The sequence below is a fragment of the Heterocephalus glaber genome, unplaced genomic scaffold (genome assembly GCF_053883595.1).
Source record: "Heterocephalus glaber isolate CG9 unplaced genomic scaffold, H.glaber_assembly_v1.0 deba00001428, whole genome shotgun sequence".
In the NCBI taxonomy this organism is placed as follows: Eukaryota; Metazoa; Chordata; class Mammalia; order Rodentia; family Bathyergidae; genus Heterocephalus; species Heterocephalus glaber.
Window position 1 is genome coordinate 32,556,527 of NW_028258293.1, and position 23,585 is coordinate 32,580,111.

General features: G+C 42.2%; 2 protein-coding genes across 3 annotated transcripts; one reads left to right on the forward strand and one right to left on the reverse strand.

Moving 5' to 3' along the window:
• Positions 1 to 1,638: 1,638 nt before the first annotated feature.
• On the forward strand, positions 1,639 to 9,410 carry Thrsp (thyroid hormone responsive). Its single transcript, XM_004869673.2, has 2 exons — positions 1,639 to 2,146; positions 8,925 to 9,410. Exon 1 carries the CDS (start codon positions 1,678 to 1,680, stop codon positions 2,125 to 2,127), a length of 450 nt encoding a protein of 149 aa, XP_004869730.2. The 5' UTR covers positions 1,639 to 1,677; the 3' UTR covers positions 2,128 to 2,146; positions 8,925 to 9,410.
• A 1,354-nt stretch (positions 9,411 to 10,764) lies between these two features.
• On the reverse strand, positions 10,765 to 23,585 carry Ndufc2 (NADH:ubiquinone oxidoreductase subunit C2). Of its 2 annotated transcripts, none has more exons than XM_004869676.4 (3): positions 23,262 to 23,577; positions 14,773 to 14,916; positions 10,765 to 10,933 (listed from the first exon to the last, which is right to left on the reverse strand). In XM_004869676.4, the coding sequence occupies exons 1-3, from the start codon at positions 23,428 to 23,430 to the stop codon at positions 10,884 to 10,886; spliced, it is 363 nt and encodes a 120-aa protein (XP_004869733.1). In that variant the 5' UTR covers positions 23,431 to 23,577; the 3' UTR covers positions 10,765 to 10,883. The 2 variants fall into 2 exon arrangements, with proteins under 2 accessions (XP_004869733.1, XP_087067488.1); XM_087211362.1 differs by lacking the exon at positions 10,765 to 10,933 and adding an exon at positions 11,445 to 12,155 and having other exon boundaries at positions 23,262 to 23,585.

Genomic DNA, 23,585 nt, shown 5'->3' on the forward strand with positions numbered 1-23,585 from the left:
TGCACACACAGAAGCAGAATAACACAGCCAGACACAGGGCTATGTGCTTGGAAGTAGCCCTCCAAATCTACAGGAAGATCTTAACAAAGATCAGTAATCTCAATTTTACAGATTGGGCAAGGGAGGCTCAGGGCTGCCGCAGTTCACTGGGCAAAAGAGGCATCAGCTGTCCCTGGGGTGCCCCTTCTTGTCCCCCTGCCAGAGTCAGTGCTGTCACAGCCCTGACCACAAGCTGAACACAATGTTTTCTGGTTCTAAGTTGGCAACCCGAGGCTGGGTTAAAATTGCATGAACTAAGGCAGAGAGTAAAACCCTTAATGCCCAGGGTATTGATTCGAGTTACACAACCAAGGCTGCAAGACCTTCCCTTGAGAGATTTCCAAACCTTTCTGATTAAGGACACAGGAGCCAGGGAGCCTTGTTACCCCAAAAGTGGGCCTGTGGGAGGCAGCAGGACCCAACTGCAGCGTCCATGGTCTCCGGCTGTACCCACTGCTCAGCAATCATGTGTATTTGAATAGAACGGAAGCCCCATTTTCTTGGGGATAAAACACTTGAAGAAATATTTCCCCAGTGAAGTTCAAAATCAAATGATGTTATAGGGCTAGAAGTGGATTAATCAAATGTTTACTTATATAATCTAGTCAATTCTTTTGTGTGTGTGGACTGGCATTCAAAGCCAGGGCCTCCCACATCTTAGGCAAGTGTTCTGCTACTGAGCTATGTCCCCAGCCCCCAAATTAAATTCTTTAACTTATTAATTTAGAATAGTTTGGGTAACCTTTCATTTCATTTTTTTTGGTACTGGAGATCGAACTCGGGTCTTTGCCCCTGCGAGGCAGGAGGCAGGCGGTAGAACCACTGAGCTAAATCCCCAGCCACATTTTGTTTTGTTTTAAGACAAGCTCTCTCTATATAGCCCTGGGCCGGCCTCAAACTCCCTATGTGGTACAGGCTGGCCTTGAACTTTCAATCCTCCTGCCTCAGCCTCTTGAGTGCTGAGATTACAGGTGTATAATTTTATTCAGATGCTCTACCCTGCTGACTGACTGGAGTGACACTGGGCTAACGTGTCTGCTAAGAGCTTTTTTTGAAATAAAGTATATGGTGGAAAAGTACCCTCAATGAAGAAGACCTTCAGGACATGAGCATGGCCCAGCGCTTCTCACTGGACTTTGGGCCCAATTTCAGTGCTCTTTGCCTCACATCAGGCTGTTTGCTTTCAGAGCCCTCTTCCCATGTTCATTCCACAGCCAAGGCACCCAGGTTGAAGAAGTGGGTGGTATGGTTTAGGAGGCCACCCCAAGCAGGCAACAAGCGGCAGCTTGACTTCAGGTAATTCCAAAGAATTTACCCAGTGTCCTGGGGTCAAGTGCACCAGCTGCCAAAGGGAAGAGGTTCCCTCTATCTGGCATTGCAAGCAGCTGCAGGAAGAGCTGGGCCTTCCTGAGGCAGGTGCGTGGATCTGAAATGACCCCAGAAGGTTGGCAGGTCTGTCCCTGGGCAGATGGATCACCTGATAGAGACAGATGTCAGGGCCCCAGACCTTGGAATTGGCTCAAAGCTGTGTTGACCCAGGAGCCAGGCCTTGGCATCCTTTCAATCTGCCATCTGAGCCAAAGCCTAGAAATAGTGCTGGGGCAGACTGCCCGGCTCAGTGTGCAAGAGGAGGCAACCATGCAGGTGCTCACCAAGCACTACCCCAAGAACTGCCTGCTGACCGTCATGGACCGGTACTCGGCTGTGGTGCACAACATGGAGCAGGTGGTGATGATCCCCAGCCTCCTGCGGGACGTGCATTTGACGGGGCCTGGGGAGCAGGCTCAGGCCCCCGATCTCTACACCTATTTCACCATGCTCAAGACCATCCGCGTGGAAGTGGATCACGGGCTATTGCCGAGGGAAGAGTGGCGGGCCAAGGTGGCAGGCCACCAAGCCAATGAAGCTGAGGACGATGAGGCTGTTGAAACGGAGGAGGCCGGGGAAGAGAGGATCTCCAGAGAGCTGGACCTGGAAGCCCAGTTCCATCTGCACTTCTCCAGCCTCCACCACATCCTTACCCACCTCACCCAGAAAGCCCAGGAGGTGACGAGGAAATACCAGGAAATGACGGGACAGGTCCTGTAGGCCTTGAGCTCCAAGGGAGGTAATGGTGGCCATGCTCATGGGTCAGAGTCCCTGGGAACCTAGTGGGAGAGGGACAGGCCAGCTCTTGGACAGAGCCACCCTCACACCTGGGCATTGGAACTGTCACCTGGGAGGGCCCAATATGGGGGCCTGCCTTATTATCCTTCCAACCCAGCATGGGCGAGTAATGGCAGTGAGCTGTTACAGAGGCAAGGAAAAGTAGCCTGGAAGTGCCAGCTTCCAGGCACATGTGTGTTTGTGCATCTGTTCATTTATTAGTAAGCATGTGAATGCCTTAGACGTATGAACTGAATGAGCATGCTCTCACTATGCACTTCTTTAAGAACCTGATTACAGCTATGGACTCTCTCTGCAGTTCAGGTACTTAGACATGTAACTGCATTAACTTCAGGGGAGATGCCATCCACAAAGCCCATCTGTGAATCCTGAGAACTTCTTTTTTTTATTTTTTTGTACCGGGATCAAACTCAGAACCTTTCGCTTTCAAGGCAGGTGTGGTGCTACTGAGCTAAATCCCCCACCTGAATCCTAAGAACTTCTAATGTCATGCATGTGCAAGTAGCTTCCATTTGAGCACACATTAAATGGCAGCACAGCTTCTAAGTGGTCAACACAGAATTCTCACAATGACCAGATGTGATGGTACACATCTGTAATCCTAGCACCCTGGCAAGTTGAGGCAAGAGGATCAGGAGTTTGAGCCCAGCCTGGGCAGTTTAGTGACTCTGTGACCCTGTCTCAAAATAAAAGACAAAAGGGCTGGGGATGGAGCTTAGTGCAGAGGCTCTGGGTTTGATCCTTAGTACTGTAAACTAAATAAAACCTCACAATAATTCTACAAAGATGAGTTTTATTATTTCTACTTTACAGATGAAGACATTTACCTAAGGCAGGCATATTTACTTAGGTATGCTTTGTGAATCCTATGTGAGCATGGCAGTGCTTTTCACTTTTTCAAGTCACGGAACATGGAAAACCACCTTTTTTTCCCATACTATTTTGTTTTCTTATTTGTTTTTGCTTTTTTTTTTTTTTTTTTTGGTACTGGGGATCGAATTTGGGACCTTGTGCTTTCAAGGCAGGTGACGGAACCACTGAGCTAAATCCCCAGTCCCTTGTTTTTGCTTTTTTACAGGGTCTTGCTTTGTAGTCTAGGCCAGGCTTGAACTTGCTGTGTAGCACAGGCTAGCCTAGAACTCACAATCTTCCTGCTTCAGCCTCCTAAATTCTGGGATTACCGCTGTGTACCACCATGCCCAGAAGAAAATTATATTTATATGCACATGCGGGTACACAGGTGAGGCTGCTCACAGTATTCCTGCAAGAGGCAGGGGGCATCCTAAGTTGCAACCAGGGAAACAGAAAGCCAAAGGACCACTGTCTTGGCACTTGAATCCATTCTGGCATCAGGGTGCATAGGTGTGCCCACCAGGAGGCTCTGTAGTGTGTACGTGTACACGTGAGTCTGAGTCTAAGCCTGGATATGCATCCACAGAGGGGCTGGGCTGTGGTGTGAATGAGCAGCAACCTTGAAAAGCAGGTGTTGGAACATGGTGGAAGGTAGGAAGAGACCTGGCCCAGCCATGGGTGGGTCCCTCATGGGTAGAGTGGGAGAAACTAGACCATAGCAGCTGCCAGTTTGGCCTGTGTGCCACCTGCCAGCCTTCTCCCACAGACTGGCTTTAGCAGCTATCAACCACATCTATGGCTGCTGGAATCTCAAAACCACCTAGTGTACATATGGATTCATATTCTTGGCTTATTAATAAGGAAATTAGTCACATAAGTGGAGTGACTCACCCAAAGTCACAGAGTTGGAGGACAAAAGCAAAACTGCCCCCAATTTGGGCCGGGGATTTAGCTCAGTGGTTCCAGTGCCTGCCTCGCAAGCGCAAGGTCCCGAGTTCGATCCCCGGTACCAAAAAAAAAGGAAGAAAAAAAAACTGCCCCCAATTTCAAACTGAGTGTTCTTTACATAATGCTACTCTGCCACTCTAATGATGGGGAGTAAACATGGACACCCCACGCCCTGCCACAGACCTACAGAGCTCTGCTCCAGTGCTTTCCCATCATTTTTTGGTTCTCACTTTAGATACAAATGGTCAAAGGCAAGCCCACTTCTCTCTCCTCTTGAGGGTTCCTGGCTGCCTTCCAGAGGTTCTTGAATTTAACTGGGCTGGGCCAACAGCCAGGTGTCCCTGGGCAGTGAGCTGTGGGTTCATTTCCCCCTTCCAGCACTAATGAGCAGTGAGGCCTTTGCTAAGCCGCTTCACTTCTTTGGATTTCAGTTTCTCAACTGCATAGCACCAGCTGTAAGAATAACAACTGGTATTTTAGTAATGTTTAAATCATTTATATATTAATTATCTAGTGAATCATCATTACTATTTTTTTTCCCTTTGGTACTGCGGATTGAACTCAGGGCCTTTGCACTAAGCTATATCCCCAGCACCCCCATTTAATTTTTTATTTTGAGAGAGGGTCTCACTTAAGTCACTAAGGTACTTAGGCTGTGCTCAAACTTTCAATCTTCCTGCCTCAGCCTCCTAGAGTGCTGAGATTACAGGTGAGTATCACCACAACTGGCTTCATTACTCTTTTATATTTATATATATATTTTCTTCTTTTTTATATTTAATATTTTAATTTATTTGCAAATGATTTAGACATTTTATCTTTATCATATTAATTTGCATTTAAATTACATGAAGAGCACACTTGATAAACATTATCCCATCTATATTTCCATTTATTTATGTATTTGGTACTGGGAATTGAACCTAGGAGTACTCTACTACTGAGCTATATCCCCAGTTCTTTTTCATTTTTTATTTTGAGATAGAGTCTCACTAAGTTTCTCAGGCTGGGCTGGAACTTGTGATCCTCCTGCCTTAGCCTCTCAGAGTGCTGGGATGACAGGCATGTGTCACTATGCTTGGCTTCTGGGTTCTCAAGGTTGTTCTGTTTTTTTCTTTTCTTAGACAGAGTCTCACTATGTAGTTCAGGCTGGCCTTGAATTCACAGGTCCCTCAGATTACAGGCATGCACCACCACATTTGGCCTCAGTTTTTTTGTTTTTTGTTTTGTGTTTTTTGGTACTGGGGAGCAAACTCAGGACCTTGCATTTGTCAGTCAGCCATGGTGCTGCTGAGCCACACCCTGGGCCCTATTTTTACATTTCTGATGAAAACTGAGATACCATACAAGTATAGTCATCATTTTTTTTTGTCAAAGAAAAACTCCAAAGGTTGTTGCAGTTGAAACATAGAGAGCATTTGACATCATATCTTAAACATTTACCAGACAAATATAATCCTGACTAGCCAGCAACCTGAGCAAAAATGCATTTGAACAATTTTAAAGATATCTCTAGTGTTTTTTTTTTTTTTTAAAGTTTCCACTTTTAACCTCCGTTGTTCCTTAGAATTCATTCTTTCACTTCAGGGAACACAAACTCGGCGCATCTAACAAGAGGTTAGGAGTTACATTTATTTATCCTGTATCAATACCATGTGATGTTTCAATACATATACATGTATAATTTTTAAATGAAGTTAAACATATCTATCTCCCCAACATTTATCTTTTTTCTTTTTTTGGTACCAAGGATCAAACTTGGGACTTTGCGCACTCGAGGCAGGTGTTGGAACCACTGAGCTAAATCCCCGGCCCTCTCGTGTATTTTTATATTACTAACTAAAGAGCTTATGGGGATCTCAGCTGGCTCCTTGTATGTTCTTGGCTTGTCATGTAAAAGAGTTGCAAGACTTGGCAGTGAGAGGCATGGGGAGATTTATTAGGAAGCACCAAAGATGTACACACTCAGGAAGGACTGAGACGCACTATGGTCTCAGATTGGGGTTTTTATGTGACCTTGGGGGTATCCTCAAGACAGATGATATAGGATGCTTTTTTAAATTGTTTATCATTTACATAGTGTCTGTTTTCTTAAGGTCAGGTTGCTCATTAGTGGGTTAAATGAAAAACTGGCTTTATCAGCTATGTTAAAATAGGAATCGTTTGTATGTGTACGAAGTTTTGAGATATCATATCTAATTAACAGTAGAAGCCCTTGGAATCAGTGGATTTTTATATCAAAAGAAAAATATAGGCCAGTGCTGGGGATTTAGCTCAGTGGCACTGCACCTGCCTAGCAAGTGAAGGTCCTGAGTTCGATCCCTGGCACAAAAAAACCCCCAAAACCAAAAAACCGCAGGCCAATTTACAGACTTATTTTGTCCTTTTTTTTTTCTTCTTATTGTGTCTTTAAGACTCCTAGGGATTTAGAGAGAGAGGGGCTTATAAGAAAAATAGGGGTGGAGTAGAAAAGGGAGTGTGACCTTGGGTAACTTTGTGTTTTGAAGCTGCAGTTTTCTTAAAAGTACAATTTTGGGGCCAAGGATTTAGCTCAGTGGTTTTGCCACCTGCTTCACAAGTCCAAGGTCCCAAGTTTGATCCCCGGTACCAAAAAAAAAACCAGTACGATTTAAAACTTTTAGTTTTTCATCTCCTTTCTACCTTTTATTTCTTTTATCCGACCTCAGCTTCACCTTGAGGGGACTGGACCAAGGCAGCCAAACTGGCTCTTCTTTGCTTTCTCATTTCAGGACTGCATGTCCTTCTGATCCAGGGACTCAGCTTCGGGAATTTGTCTCAGCTCCCCAGAAGCTGGTGCCAGTGGCTCACATCTATATGAAGAGGAAGAGACAAAGCAAAGAATCTCTTCCTATGCGCCAACGAAAATAAGGTCAAGAGCATGTGTACAGACTGTGGCCATCAGACTCACTATTCAGTTTTCTCCTAAGTACATCTCACTTCTTTAACCCCCTGGGATCAAGCCAGTAATCCACATCAGAGGCTGTGCTCAAAGGAAAGAAACTTGGCTGAGCAAATGGGAGTCAAACTCTCAGATTAGTCCTGTTTTCTCCCTTATTATTGGAAAAGGGCAAGAAAAGGGAACAGCTTTCCCTCCCACTGGAGGAAAAGGAAAGCGCTCCTGCAGGAGGACTAAGCCAGTGAGTCAGCCCAATCCAAACCTACCAATGGGAGAACTCTGAAATCATCACGTGGCGGCCACTGGGCCCCAGAGGTTGGTCAACTGTCTCTAAGGCTGGCGCTCTCCTAGAGGGCCCCAGCCCAGGTAGCAGAAGTATGCCACAGACCACAGCAGACGCTTTGTGCTGTCTCTTCCTCTTCATAGGATGTGAGCCACTGGCCATGGGATCTGGGATCAAATCCTGTGGAGCTAAAATTCCCAAAGCTGAGTCCCTGGATCAGAAGGATGTGCAGTCTTAAAATGGGAAAGCAAAGAAGAGCCAGTTCAGTTACCCTGAGCTTTCTAGTAGAAGAATCAGACAGAAGCGCTTTGGCAAGGGAACAAGGCTTTTTTTTTGGTACCAGGAATCGAACTCAGGACCTTACACTTGAGAGTATAATTTTTTTGGGGGGGTACCAGGTATTGAACTTGGGTCCTTGTGCTTACAAGGCAGGTGGTGAAATCACTGAGCTAAATCCCTGGCCCTGCGAGTATAATTTTTTAATAAATATATATATATTTTTGGTACTGGGGATCGAACTCAGGTCCTTGTGCTTTTGAGGCAGGCAGCAGAACCACTGAGCTAAATCCTTGGCAAGGCTTTTATTCTTATAAATAAAAGCATGAGGGGGAAAGCCATGGGGGACAGGAACCCCGGATTGGCAGCATCATTACCTTTTCCAGATGAAAAAACCTGAAGGCATGAGAAGTGAAATGAGCCTCAGGTTACTAAGTAAATGGCAGAGCCAAGAAGGGAACCTTGGCCTAACTCCAGTCTCATTCTTTTCCTCTATACCTGTGGATTTTTTTTTTTTTTTTTGAGACAGGGTCTTGCCATGTAATTCACCAGCCTTTAATTCACTATGTAGCCCAGGCTAGCCTTGAACTCATGGTGATTCTCCTGCCTCAGCCTTCTGAGTGCTGAGATCACAGGTGTGTGTCACCATGCCCAGCACTTATGGATTTTTTGTTTCTCAGAACCTTAGAATAATGTAGCCTTGGCTGGAGGTGGGAACTGGGAATGGCAGAAGGGCCAGAAACCCCACACGCTGACAAACCAAATAACTTCAAAGGCCACAGCAGCAACTCTGTATCATAATAATTCAATGTATCCTAACTAACCTGATTTTCTTTGGTGGAGGCAGTAGCTGGGGACAATGGCATATGCCTGTAATCTCAGGACTTGGGAGGCTGAGGCAAAAGAATCACAAGTTCAAGTCCATCCTGCATGGGCAACTTATCAAGACCTTGTCTTAAAGCTGGGCATGGTGCTGCTTGCCTGTAATCCCAGCACTAAGGCAGGAGGATTGCCATGAGTTCAAGGCCAACCTGGGCTACACAGTGAGTTCAAGGCCAGCCTAAACTACATAGTGAGACCTTGTCTCAAAAAACCAAAAGAAAAATGAAACACCAAAAAATGCTAGGGGTGTACTTGGTGCAGAAGCCCTGTGCTGAATCCTCAGTCCTCATCTCTCTCACACACATACACACACACACAGACAATCTGGGCTCTTTTCTTGGCTCTGTCACTGTCCTAGACACTACCTCTGCCTCTCAGTTTCTGTAAAATGTAGAGGAGAAATGAGTGATCCTCGGTCTGATAATGCATAATTCACTTGAGTGCTGCCATTCTCCTAGCAGCAGTACCAGCTTTTTCACTGCTATTCCGACTTCAGTAGGCATGTGATAGTACTTTGTTGAATTTGTTCTCATTTGACATTAAGTTTTCTGCACTCCACAGATCACTTCACACAAGAAGGCAGCCTCTGGGATCCAGCAGTTCATCAGTCCTGAGAGCAGAAAGACCTGAACCTGCAGCTGGATGTGAAGGCTACTTGTGCCTCTGGAATGCTTCCCTACTTCCTTGTGAGCTCATTTGCCGACTCCACTCACTGGCTCACCTAAGGACATTTGTCGATACTTACAGTTCCTTTCCCTCCTCTTATCAACTTGGGGTGGCAACCTGGTTCATGAGTTACCTGTCCAGTGCGGCAGTTAGAACAAGCAGAAGCATTAGCACATAACCAGTGTTCATTCACATCCCTCCTTTTGGGAGTCATCCTCTATGTGATCTCGGGAATCATCACCCACAAGCGCCTCAATTCCCTCTAGTATGAAACAGTTTCAATCTACCTCACAAGGTTACAGAAATGAAACAAGATGAATCGGAACTACCTGGCATGTGAGAGCTATTGTAATAGGCTGATTTTTTTCTCCCACCCTCTCCTATGTATTTGCTCTAGTCCTTGCTGTTTTACAAGATTAAGAGATGAGTCCCTTGTAATAAATGGCTCACACTGCTGTACCTAATGAACCCTATGAGGCTAAATAGATTAACTATAAATAAACATATTTATTGTAGTAGAAATTTAAGAAAAAAATGCCTTGTATTTGTGTATCTCTTTTTCTTGCATGCATGGGGAGGGGGGATATTTGATACAGTCTCGCTATGCAGTTGAGGCTGGCCTTGAACTCATTATGTGGCCCAGGCTTGAACTCACAGCAATCTTCCTGCCTCAGCCTCCCAAATGCTGAGATTACCGGTGTGCGCCACTATGCCTAGCACCTTTTTATTTCTAAAGCATGTTCTTTGATATTTTTCTTTCTTTTTTTTGGTACCAGGGATCAAACTTGGGACCTTCTGCTTGCGAGGCAGATGGTGGAAATACTGAGCTAAATCCCTGGCCCTGATATTTCATTTTTTATAAGTAGCATGCTAGTGATAATTAATTTTGCCCTCCTGCTTATATTCATACCACCATCCAATTTGAAGTCATGTATACAATTTTAGTAATTTTCAAAAACAAATCTGATTATGCAATCTGAGTTTGAAAACAAAAACTATTTGGAAAGCATTTGGTTGTAAAGAACAATCTCCTTCCACTATGTGTGGTCTTTTATGTCTAAGTGTACCAAGCCCCATAATAGAGTATACTAACTACAGACCCCTTTTTCCAGGATGATCCATCTAAGAGCAAAGACCCTTTTGCAGTTTATCAGATTTTTAATTCTTCTCCGTCTCAAGTCTCCTTCTTCTAAATCACCCTCTGTATTTTTGCAGAGCTCAGAAATACAAACCTGACTGTTACTCCAACTGAAAACCCTTTCATGATTTCTCAATATGTATGGGATCAAAATTAGTCTGCACACCTCACAATACTCTCCATAGTCTGGCTTGCTGTGTATTTGCTCTGCACCAGACAGGAGCAGGCAAACCCTTTCTGTAAAGGGTCAGATATTAACTATTGCAGGATTTGCAAGATGTAACATGAAAGCTGCCAAAAACACATAAAGATGGCTGTGTTGCAATAAAACTTTACTGGCAATGAACTATACTTTGCTCAAGAGCTGACGTTTTCCCAATCTAACCTAGAACTATATTCCATTTTATTTATTTTCTGCAGTGCTAGGGATTGAACTCAGGGCCTCGTGCGTGCTAAGTAAACACTTAACCACTGAGCCACATCCCCAGTCTCCAAAAGCCATTTAAAAAATCTTTCAGATATCTTCTTAAAACTAGGTGAATGAAAAGTGGCTGTCTGCTTTTTACTGTTTTTCTTACAATGAAAAAGGAGTCAGGGTACTTATAATAATCATTTTAATTGTAGCACAGAGATTAACATCAACTTCAGTCATGGAAACATGTTCCATACAATTCAGAAATAACAGGTCTCAGTAAAATGGAAGTGTTTTGAAGACTTCAACGAACTGGATGAAATTCTTCCAGAATATCACCATAAGTTTTCTCCTCTATAAAAAGAAAGATCACAAAAGATTTATTTTAAAATTATTATTTTTTAATTGTATTATTTGGGCTGGGGATTTAGCTCAGTGGTTCCTCCACCTGCCTCAAAAGCGCAAGGACTGAGTTCGATCCCTGGTAACAAAAAAAAAATTGTATTTTTTGGGCTGGATTGTAGCTCAGGGGTTGAATATTTGCCTAGCATGCACAAGGTCCCAGGATCACAAAAATAATTTTAAAAATTACATTTTCTTGGGGCCGGGCTTTAGCTCAGTGGTTTCACTGCCTGCTGTGCAAGCCCAAGGACCGGAGTTCGATCCCCAGAACCAAAAAAAAAAAAAAAAAAAATTACATTTTCTAGCTGGATATGGTGATGCACGACTATAATCCCAGCACTCAGGAGGCTGAGGTGATGCACGACTATAATCCCAGCACTCAGGAGGCTGAGGCAGGAGGATTGCTGGGAGTTTGAGGCCAGCCTGGGCTACATAGTGAGTTCAAGGTCAGCCTGAATTACATAGTGAGACCCTGTCTCAAAAAACAAAACAATATGGGGCCGGGGATTTAGCTCAGTGGTTTCGCCCCCTGCTGTGCAAGCGCAAGGACCCAAATTCAATCCCTGGCACCAAAAAACAAAACAAAACAAAAAACCAAAACAATATATAATTTTTCTAAAATACAAAAATGAATACCAAACATCTTACTGTCAGAGACTTGCTTTGGTCTGAAAGCCTGTGTCCCTTCAAAATTTCCTTATTTTGAAAACTACTTCCCCAGTTCTATATGGCATTAAGAGAGGTGAGGCTGGCTGGGTGTGGTAGTGCAAGCCTGTAATCCAAGCACTTTAGGACAACTCTGAGTTAAGCCTGGACAATTTAACAATTTAGTGAGATCTTGCCTCAAAATTAAAAAGAAAAAAAAAAAAAGGCTGGGGATGCAGCTCATTCCCAAAGCCCTGGGTTCAATCCCCAGTACTGAGACACTATAACACAAAACAAAACAAAAGTGAAGCCATTGGGAGGTGATTGGGTGTCATGAGGTTCAAGCCTTTATAAATGGGGTTAGCACCTATGGGATGGGAATAGGATTATAAAAGAGACTAGAGGGAGATGTGTGCCCCTTGTACCAGGTAAGAAGACAGCAAGATGAAGGTGCCATCTATGAAGCAGAATAAGCCATCAGACACTGAAACTGTTGGCACCTTGATTTTGGATTTCCTTGCCTCCAGAACTGTAACAACAAACTGATATAAATTATACAGTCTAAGATATTATGTTATAGCAGCCCAAGTAGATTAAGTTAAACTCCTAAGCATTTCTTTATTTTCTTGTCCTCAACTATGGCTTGGCAATCACTGATACATTTTGTTTCATGAATCCTGGTGATATCCAAATGGCTATAAGGATTATCCTGGCTGAAGGGGTAAAGAAAGGAACAAACAAGGAGGGGACAGGTCACATAGGAGAGCAGCTGCTGTGGTTAAGCTCTCCGAGCCCCATCAGCATCAGAGGCTCTGGGGACACCTGTGACTACTCTGTTACCCAAAGATGGAGCCGCCCATGTGGCCACAAACTTCTGCTGACAGAGGGAGCAAGTGGGAATAGCTATTCTCCACAAAGATCCAGAGTCTTGGTGCTGAGCACTGACTGCTCAGCCACTGGATATCACTTCTATAAATCAGTATTTCCAAGATTCCTTCAAACTCTAGTATTCAATGGTTGTGGGTATTCCCCACCTGAGCCACCATAAATATCACACATATGACTAAAGTTCAGGGGAGTATTATAGAGTAATGGAGTAATAAAATTTTTAGAGCTTAAGAGGCTTCAGGATCATTCACTCAGCCTAGTGAAAAAAATTTTTTTAGCCTAGTTAAATTTAAATGCTTTATATTACACATTTATATGAACAGGAAAATCATTTTACATAAGAAAATCTATGTAAAATGTTTATATATTTGTAATTGCAAAATTTTTCTACATTCATTTACATATTACTAATGCCAAATACTCTGTAGGCTTGGGGAAGACAAAAATGTTCCTAGTTAGCCAGGCATAGGGCTACATGCCTATAATCTCAGGTACTCAGGAGGCTGACATAGGAGAATCACAAGTTTAAGGTCAGCCAAGGCAATTTAGTATCACCCTGTCTCAAAAACAAAACAACCAAAAGACAAAAAAAGCCCTGGGGGAGTAGCACAATGGTAGAGTACCCCTAGGCTCAATCTCCAGTACCACCAGTACATCACCACAATCTGCAGGGCAGGTCATTTGGTCATTTCTTATCTATATGGGGTGGTATGTGCAGGATCTGGGGTAAAGGCTGGGGAGGTAAAGAGGAAGCTACATCCAGTGAGGGACACATGTATATAAAATGTGGAAAATAAAAGGGATGGCCCAAGTGTTTCTACCACAGCATAACTCAGCCTGGGGAATGAGGCATTCTAAGAAGTCTGGATTTTATCCTGGAGGCAATAGATAGTGTTTTGTTATTTTGAGACAGGGTCTCACTATGAGATTCAGGCTGGTCTTGAACTCGCAGTGATCCTTCTGCTTCAGCCTCCAGAGTGCTGCCATTGTAGGTGTGTGACACTATGCCTGGTTTAACAGATAGCTATTTTAAACCAAGAGGCGTGATCAGATTGTTGTTAGCAGAAATATATGTGCTGCTGATGCAAGCACTTTTTTTTTTTTGGTACCGGGGATCAAACTCAGGACCTTGCACTTGTGAGGCAGGTGAAGCATCACTGAGCTAAATCTCCGGCCCTGTTAGCAGAAATAAGACCAAGCTAGATGTAGTGCAGGCCTGTAATGGATGTAGTGGTGCAGCACTCTGTATGGATGCCAGGAGGATCACAAGTCTGAGCCTTGCCTGGGGAACTGAGACCTTGACTCAAAAAGTAAAAAGGGTTAGAAGTGTAGCTCAGTGAGAAGGCCCTGAGTTTAATCCCCAGAAGCACAAAAACAAAAACAGTACAAAACAAAAAAACAAAAGCCAAAGAAACAAAACACCACAGACAGAGATAAGTACAACAGTCCAAGCAAGAGATTATCAGGACCTGGACCAAGGTAGTGATTGTGGGTGAGAGATAAGAGTTCAAAACTGACCAGGAATTTTGAGAAGCAGAAGGAACATGAATTTTATTTGTTGTCCAAGAGATACAGAGTTACTCAGTCAAAAATCGAATATATGAGACTGGGCATGGTGGCATATACCTATAATCCTAGTACTCAGGAGGCTGAGGCAGGACTGATTCAAGTTCAAGGCCAGCCTAAGCTACACACCAAGACCCTGTCTCAAAAAACCAGCAAAACAAAACAAAACAAAAAATACTGGATGTACAAATTTAGGAGATCCTAGTCTAGTGGATGCACTTGGAAAATATAATGTTGAGTGAAACAAAGCAGACACACAAGCTTAAATACCATATGGTATCTCTCATTTGAGTGAGGCAAAATCTAAACAAAGAGAATAATAAAGGATGGATGGAAGGAGACACAGGGGATGGATTTCTTGCAAATGGGAAAGGGGTCCAAGAGACCAAGGGCGAGGGGTGAGAGCAAGGGGAAATAAATAGAATAAGGATATACCATGTCCAGGAACTTAAAAATGTCAATGAATGCAAACATTAAATGCCATAACATGAGCTAAGATTAATAACATCAGCAAGAATGAAAAGGGGGAAAGGGGAAGGAGGAAGGGAGAGAAAGGAAAGGGATTTAAAATTTTTTTTAATGTGGGAGTCAATAGAACATAGAAGGTACTTGAAACAATGGGCATGGATAAGATGAACAAGGAAATAAGATACAGAGTAAAGAAACAGGTTTTCTATAATTAACTTGAATACCTTTTTTGTGAAAATCCTCTGGATGTGATTTAATATACGCAAACATGTCATGATCCCTTATGGCACTGATATAATCCTGACGTTTTAGAAGATAATATCCAACAAACATAAAGGAAGTAACATACAGAAGCTGGCGATGCACACCTGAAATTGAAATGACAAATACCAAAGAAAGTAAAAATCAGTCAATCTATACAAAGAATTACATTTTTACATTTCAGATACAAAATTTATTGTTGTGGTATTTCCAACATTCTTTTAAAATAAAAAAAGCTTTTCTACTCTAAATAGCCTTAACTGACCTTGACCTTGATATATCCCATGCCTTAAAGAAATCTAGCAATTATGAAAAGTAGTGTTAACTCTGTAAATATAACAATAAAATGCAACATTTTAATTTTAGGTTTTATAAAACACTTAATGGAAGAATGTGGATAAGCAAAAATCCTAGTTTAAGAACAGGCAAAAAAAAGCTGGTCATGGTGATATGCTTTTGTAATCGTAGCACTTGGAGGATGAGGTAGGATTGTGAGTTCACACAGGAGGCAGCCTAGGATGGATGCATAGTGAGATCTTGCCTCAAAAAACCAAACCAAGCCAAATCAAACAAGAACAGAAAAAAAACGAATTTATTTTTTCAGTAAGCTAGCTTTTTATCTAAAAACTTTGTATTCTAAGGCCCGTTCAGGATGTGATAAGATGCAAGTAAAATCTTCTACAAATGGCCTAAAACCAATTTGGTTTGTCTTTATATCCCAAATTATATTTGCATATTTACTGGCTATTCGAACAGTCAGCTGTACCATACCTCCTTAAGAAACCTCTTCTTAGGAAAAAAATGGAAACAAGGTCTTTGCAAATAGGGAAGGGTGGAGGGGGTGAAGGGAGGGCAAGGGAAGGGGAAAAAAAATAAGAACCAAGAGACTCATGTAATGGTACAAGATCCCAATGATGAATGTAACTGTATTTTATACCTAAAATGTACCAATAATGTTAATGGGGAAAATAAATAAATAAATAAAATAACAAACAAAACAAAAAAAAAAAAAAGAAAAGAAACCTCTTCTCTAGGCCGGGGATTTAGCTCAGTGGTGCCGACGCCTGCCTCGAAAGCAAAAGGTCCCAAGTTTGATCCCAGGTACCAAAAAAAAAAAAAAAAAGAAATCTCTTCTATTTTATTTTATACTTTCTAAATTCTGTACCATTTGCATGTCAAAAACTATATTAAAAAACTATATTTAAAAAATCATCCTGTTTCGAACTGGGCATGGAGTTTTGTGTACTGGTGAGTCCCAGCCTCTCAGGAGGCTGATGTTTAAGGCTGCTTGAGCCCAGGCATTTGAAGCCAGCCTGCACAACAAGTTACCTTAAAAAAAAAAAAAAGTCATCCTATTATAAAGAGACTGGATCAAATCACATGGCCTAGGTAACTCCGAATTGAAAGTCTGAAAGATCATGCATGTGAACTTGCTACATGGAAAGTTTTTACAAAAGGTTTACTTCAGATTTTTGTTTCTAGCTATGTCCCAGGATTCTACCCGTAATCCTCTTACCTTTTTTCACATATAGTCAGTCATGTGGGGAACTCATTTATTGCTATAGTCTTTACTATTCATGTGCTGATGATCCATAAATATGTCCAACCCAAACAGTTATGCTGAGTAACACATAGACCCCAAATGTGCGACAGACATATTAATGTGGATATTCCACACAACCCATTTCTTTCCTTGTTATACCTCTTCTTCCTATCTCAGAGCGTGACAGGATCATTTACTAAAGAATCCAACTCAAAAACACAGTAATCACCCCACCCTCCTTACTACTAGGGATTGAACCTAGGGCCTTCACATTCAAATTTTAGTCTTTTTCAAAAAAATGTTTGAGACAGGGTCTCACTTTCTCACTAAATTGCCCAGATTGGGTTGAACTTGTGCTCCTCCTGCCTCAGTCTGCCAAAGCACTAGGATACTAGGTATGTATCACCGTACCTGGCTAGTGATCAGTTTTTTTCTTTTTGTTTGTTTTTTTTGCTGTTGGTGGTGGTGGTTCTGGGAATTGAATCCAGAGCCTCTACACTGAGCGACATCTCTAGCCCTTCTGCTTTTTATATTTTATTTTGAGACAGGGTCTAAGTCCCTAAAAATGTCCAGGCTGGGCTCTAATTCACAATCCTCTTGCCTCAGTCTCCTAGCATGCTGGGATTACAGGTATGTATCACCACACCTGGTTAACCATCCTTTATTCTAACTCCTTTTCTCATATCCAGTCCCTGAGTCCTATCAATTTTACCAGTTAAATATTTCCTTTCCTTGATTTAGGGGCACTCTCTCATTTGCACTATCTAGTCCACCTGTCACACCAGTCATTTCACTCTGATCCTAGCTTTTACTCTGCCACTCGGAATTTGACTAAAATGCAAGCCTATCATGTAGTAGTACCCTCAATTTTGTCAAAAAGGAGTTCAAACTCCTGAATATGGCTCTTCGAGAGGCAACTTTTACCTTCCTCTTCTGATACTTCCTCATATGTACACTGTATTCCAGCAATACTGAGCAACCCTGAATTTCTCACACAAACTTTCATGCTTGAAATACCATGAACTTGTTATTTCTGTGCCCAGACATCCTTCAGGACTCAACTCAGATATCAATTCCTCTAAGAAGTCTTCCCATTTCCTAGAGTTAAAAGGATGAACTCCTCTTTATTACTACATAAGTTACTATGGTAATTTATTTCTGTTTCTATCATTAGACAAAGCCAATATTTGATTAATGTTTGCATGTTAGCACATAGCATCTAATATATACTTATTATTAATAAACGACCTTGGGTTAGTCAGTTTATTACCTCTAAAACAGAGGTAATACTTATCCTATCTTTCTCACAGTATTAATATATAAACCAAGACAACATATGCATAAAAGCACTTTGGAGCCAGGTGGGGCGGCACACACTGTAATCTCAGTACTCTGAAGGCTGAGGCGAAAGGATTGCAAATTTGAGCCCAGTTGGGCAACTTCATGACTTAATAAGGCCTTGTCTCAAAATTTTTTAAAAAGGGCCTTGGGATATAGCTTAGTGTGATGGCCCTGGGTTCAATTCCCAGTACCAAACACACAAAAAAAGTTTTAGATGATGATGTCAACATCCCAGCCCTAAATGCACAGCATGGCCTTTTTTTTTTGGTACTGATGAGCAAACCCAAGGCTTTCCAACTGAGCTACATCTGTAGCCCTTTATCAATTTATTATTTTAAGATAGGGTTCTACTACTGGTGCAACCACTGTGGAAATCAGTATGGAGATACCTCAAAGAGCTAGGACTGGAAGTCCCATTTGACCCTGCTATTCCACTGCTAGGGATCTTCCCCAAAGAATTAAAAGAATCATACTACAGTGATATATGTGCATCCATGTTCATAGCAGCATAGTTTGTAATAGCTAAAACTTAGAAACAGCCCAAATGCCCATCAACTGGAGACTGGATAAAGAAAATGTGGGGTTTTTATAAAATGGAATACTATTCAGCCATAAAAAATGAGAAATTAGAGACATTTATAGCTAAGTGGATGCACATTGAGGCGATACTCTTAACTGAAATAAATAGGACACACGTGTAAATACTGAATAGTTTCTCTCGTGTGAGAAACTGAAAGTGTAAATAAGGACTAAAATGTATAATACGTAATGGGAAATAGGAAGAAAAGGGACAAAGGGGAAGGAAGTGGGAGGGCTAGGGGAAAGGATAGAAGGAAATGGGATTAATATGAGAAAATGGAAAAATAGGAACAAAATCTTTGTAAACAGGGAGGACTGGAGGGGTTGAAGGGAGGGCTGGGCAAGGATGAAAAATAAGAACCAAGAGAGACTATGTAAAGGTGCAAATTTCCAATGATGAATGTCATTATATTGTATACCTAAAATGTACCAATGATTAGAATGAATAATTGATAATGCAAAATGGGAAGAAAAGGTCCAAAGGGGTAGGTATAGTGGGAGGGGCAGGGGAAAGGAAAGAAGGGAAAGGAAAAATGATGAGAAATGGAAAAAATGGAAATGAAGTCTCTGTAAATAGGGAAGGGTGGAGGGCATGAAGGGAGGGCTAGGAATGGGGAAAAAATAAGAACCAAGATCCGTTATGTAAAGGTACAATTCCCAATGAGAAATGTAATTGTGTTGTATACCTACAATGTACCAATAAAAGAATTTAATACAAAAAAAAAAAAAAAGATAGGGTTCTAAGTTGCCTAGGCTAGCCTCAAACTTGCAATCCTCCTGTCTCAGCCTCCCAGTGTTGGGATTACAGGCATGCACAACCATGCCTGGCTTGATTTAGCATTTTCATAAGCCCTCATTTTCCTAGCCTCTCTTCTCTCTATGCTGGTCTTCCTCTACTATCACTTTCCCCTTCTTTCATGTACACAGTGAGTCTAAACAAGGAAGTCATTTCTCTCTTTGCATAATAACATAAATTACTGATAGATCACATTAGAAATAAATATGTAATTTTGATTATACTTAGATTACAAACTATCTCCAAATTTAGGACAGCTAAGTAGTAACCAGCAACAAGGATTTAAAAAACAGGTGCTGGGGAAAAAAGCTTAAGAAAAAAATTAATTTAGTATTTTGTTTGTTTGTTTTGTTTTTTGGGGTTTTTTTGTTTTTTTTTTTTGGTACCAGGGATTGAACTCAGGACCTCGTGCTTGTGAGTCAGGCGGTGGCATCACTGAGCTAAATTCCCAGCCCAATTTAGTATTTTTGTTAATTTAAAAAAGATATACATAATTTTATTTCATTAACCACTGAACAGTTTACCCTGAGCATCACTTGGGCAGCATATTTGTTTACACACTGACTATCCCAAGCATCAAGCATCACCTGGGCAAGTGTCATTTCAACCAGCTGTGTCTTGTACTGAATAAATTTGATACAACTGTCATTTTTATATTTCTGGTTGTATTATCTTATAAAAATTAACAAAAAATATTCAATTTTTGGTCATCTGTGTTTAAATAATTGGACTGGCAAGTGGTTATTATTTCATTACTATCTGCAGAATGCTTAGTACTCTCTAGGACTATAGTTCAAAAATCCATCGTCTATCTCTTTCCTCACTTCTAACACCTTTCTTACAAACATCATTTATGTGTCACATCTGCTACCCTACAAGCACAGATTTGTACCACAATTTGGTTTTTAATAGGAACAGCCATCTGGACTGTAAGCCTCTGGAGAGTTGGGACCATGTTTTATACTTTTTTTGTAATCTATCTACACTTATTCATTCAGTAAGTACTTATTTTATTGTATTCTATTACAAGTGTTTTTTTGGAACTGGGAATCAAACTTGGGACCTTGTACTTGTGAGGCAGGTGGCGGAACCACTGAGCTAAATCCCCGGCCCACTGTTGTATTCTATTCTAATATATGCCAGACACTGACCAGACAAACACAACATGCATTCAATAAATGCTGCAAAGATTAGAATTTCAAAAGTCTTCAGCATCTAAATTTTCCAAAGCAATTTAGGGAAGTTCAGGAAATTCAGGAACTCTGAACTAGTCCTGGGTTTTGCTTTATAAACACTATCTTCTCTGGTTTTGAGCTAGAAAACTTACCTAGACTCAAGTGGCTTAGAAGGGTGAGGGTAGTATCAAGCCCAAAAGCAAATGTCCTTAGCTACTCTGCTCTTCTGTCTCCCGGAAAGGCTAAACTGACAAAAATGAGGTTAGATTAAGTGGTATATACTTCCATATTTTGGCAAACTTTTACTTCCCTTGAAACATCTTTCCTCCCATTTGTACCTCTTTTCTTCTTCTTCTTTTTTTTTGGTACTGGGGATCAAACTCAGGACCTTGCGCCTGTAAGGCAGGTGCAGTGCCACCGAGCTAAATCCCCGGCCTAGATGTACCTCTTTTTGTGCTCCCAAGCACTCTCTGTTCACCTACTTCTAATCAAAATGTATACTTATCTTGGGCTGGGGATTTAGCTCAGTAGGTTCCTCTGCCTGCCTCACAAGTGGAAGGTCCCTAGTTCAATCCCTGTACCAAAAAAACCCCCACCAAAACCATACTTATCACACTGAGATCAGTAACGGACTGTTTGTTTGCTTCTTAAGGGCAGGGATGGTATTCCTCACCCCATCTAGTCAGTATATAACCCAGTGCCTGGCACAGAGATAAGCTCAATATTGAACAAACATATAGCAAACTACATAACAAGAGCTAAGAGAAAGGAACTTCAGCCAGTGCCTCTGTATGTCAGGCATTTTACCTATAGAACCTCAACTCTCACAACAAACATGCAAATATTAATTATTCTCATTTTGTAGATGAAGAAACTTTAGCTCTGAATGGCTGCACCAATTCACTTGCCCAAAGTGAAGTTCCTAAGTGGAGCTCATGATACCAAGTGACAGGCTTGGGCACATATGGAGTGGTAATAAAAAGGAGAAAAGTTTCATATCCTCAGAGGCAGAAATGGACAAAAACTACTCCTTTCTGTACCGAAGGCTCAGTCCAAGGGAGATGGGATTTCAATACTATTTGAACACTGGAAATGCTGGGATGAGCTGGGCTGGGAGCTGACATACACAGCACAAGTGAGATGACCCCTGGTAGCCTGAACCATTTATTTCATTAGCTTTTTTCCTAGCTGTACTCCTCAGCTCTGATCAGTGTTTCACACTGCTGACAAAGCTAACCTTTTAGAACACAGGTCTCATCACTGCACTCCCTCAGCTTGCAAAAGCTGATAAGGTTCCTGCCTGCCTACAGAACAAACTGCCATCCACTACCTAATCTTTGTAGCCTTATTACCCCATCCTGTACACTCAATCATCAAATGCCCATTTGGAGACGTCTGACTTCATTTGCTCCCACTAGCACACAGGCCTAGAAAGCTCTTTCTCTTAAGTTCTGCCTGATAACCAAGGCGAAGTTCAAAGACATCTCTTCAAAACTTCCTCTCTTCTTTTCCTTCTGGAATCCATAGCACTTAGCACAACTACTGTGTCAGCTATTATCAAGATGGTCTTTGACAGGAGGCCAGTGGCGGATTACTAGGAAATACAGCACATTGGCTGCTGAAAGCCTCCTATTCAAAGTGTGGCCCCCAGACCACACTGGGAGATCTGGGAGTCTGTGAACAGTTGGGGTTTTTTTTGTTGTTGTTTTATTTATTTATTTTTTAAATTTTTTCCCCATTCCTAGCCCACCCTTTCCCTATTTACAAAGACTTTATTTCCATTTTTTCCATTTCTCAGCATTTTTCCTTTCCCTTCTTTCCTTTCCCCTGCCCCTCCCATTACCCCTACCCCTTTGGACCCTTTCTTCCTATTTTACATTATCGATTATTCATTCTAATCATTGGTACATTTTAGGTATACAATATAATGACATTCATCATTGGAAATTTGCACCTTTACATAGTCTCTCTTGGTTCTTATTTTTCACCCTTGCCCAGCCCTCTCTTCAACCCCTCCAGTCCTCCCTATTTACAAAGATTTTGTTCCTATTTTTCCATTTTCTCATATTAATCCCATTCCCTTCTATCCTTTCCCCTAGCCCTCCCACTTCCCCTTTGCCGCTTTTCTTCCTATTTCACATTACCTATTATACATTTAGTCCTTATTTACACTTTCAGTTTCTCACACGAGAGAAACTATTCGGTATTTATACATGTGTGTCCTATTTATTTCAGTTAAGAGTATCGCCTCAATGTGCATCCACTTAGCTATAAATGTCTCTAATTTCTCATTTTTTATGGCTGAGTAGTACTCCACTTTATTAAAAAACCACATTTTCTGTTGTTGTTTTTAAGACAGGGTCTCACTGTTGCCTAGGCTGGACTCCAACACTTGATCCTCCTGTCTCAGCCTCCCAGTGTTGGGGTTACAGGAGAGCGTGCCACCTGGACGGCTATTCTTTTATGCACATTAAGTCTGCAAAAGCATTGGTTTTGAATACACACTCATATCTTAATTATAAACAGGATCTGCTACGTACAAGCCTGTAGTCTAGGGCAAACTGCTTTAACCTTTCCGGTATTGTTTCCTCGTTTGCGGCTAATACTTTTACTTAAAAGTTTTTTTTTTAAAGAACTAAATACTAAAAAGACCACAGTCAGTCAGTAGTACCCAGCATGGAATGAACGCTCCCTTTTGCAGATCAGAGCGCAAACGGAATTCTCGGGTCTTTTACAAGTCTCTCCGTGGGTTTACAACAGGTCTCCGCTTCACCGCACCTGTTTCTCTAAATGGACAAGGACAACCTTGCTTTGCCCGATTCTTAACAGCTAACGGGGCGGGAGGGGGACAGCCCGAGGAAGGGAGGCGCGAAGAACTAGGCGAAAAGGCCCAGAAAACAGAGGCACTGGGTCTGAGAGGGAGAGTCTCAGGGGGAGCCAGCCCGCGGCCAGCAGCCCACAACCCGCAGCCCTGCGAACCCCTCGCCTCCCGGCTGACCCCGCACGCGCGACCCTCACCCGCAGTCAGCGGCGGCCTCCGCCGTAACGCGTTATCAAGTAAGCCCGAGCAGTAGCCCAGGAAGCCGCAGTAGAGAAGCCGCGAGTCGGTCAGCTTGGGCGGAGGGAGATTCCGGGCCTCATCTGGTACGAACTGTAAGGGCACTCGGCCCGGCCGTCCGGCCATCATGGTGACGCCGTTTCCACTTGAGGCCTAGCCTCAGACCCCGAACCACAAGAGAAATCACCAGTACCCCAGCGGGGCCTAAGATACAAGCTTTCTTCTCCGAATGCCGGGCTGAAGGACAAGGTGCGCGGCGGTGTAACGTCCAAATCCTTCCCGGT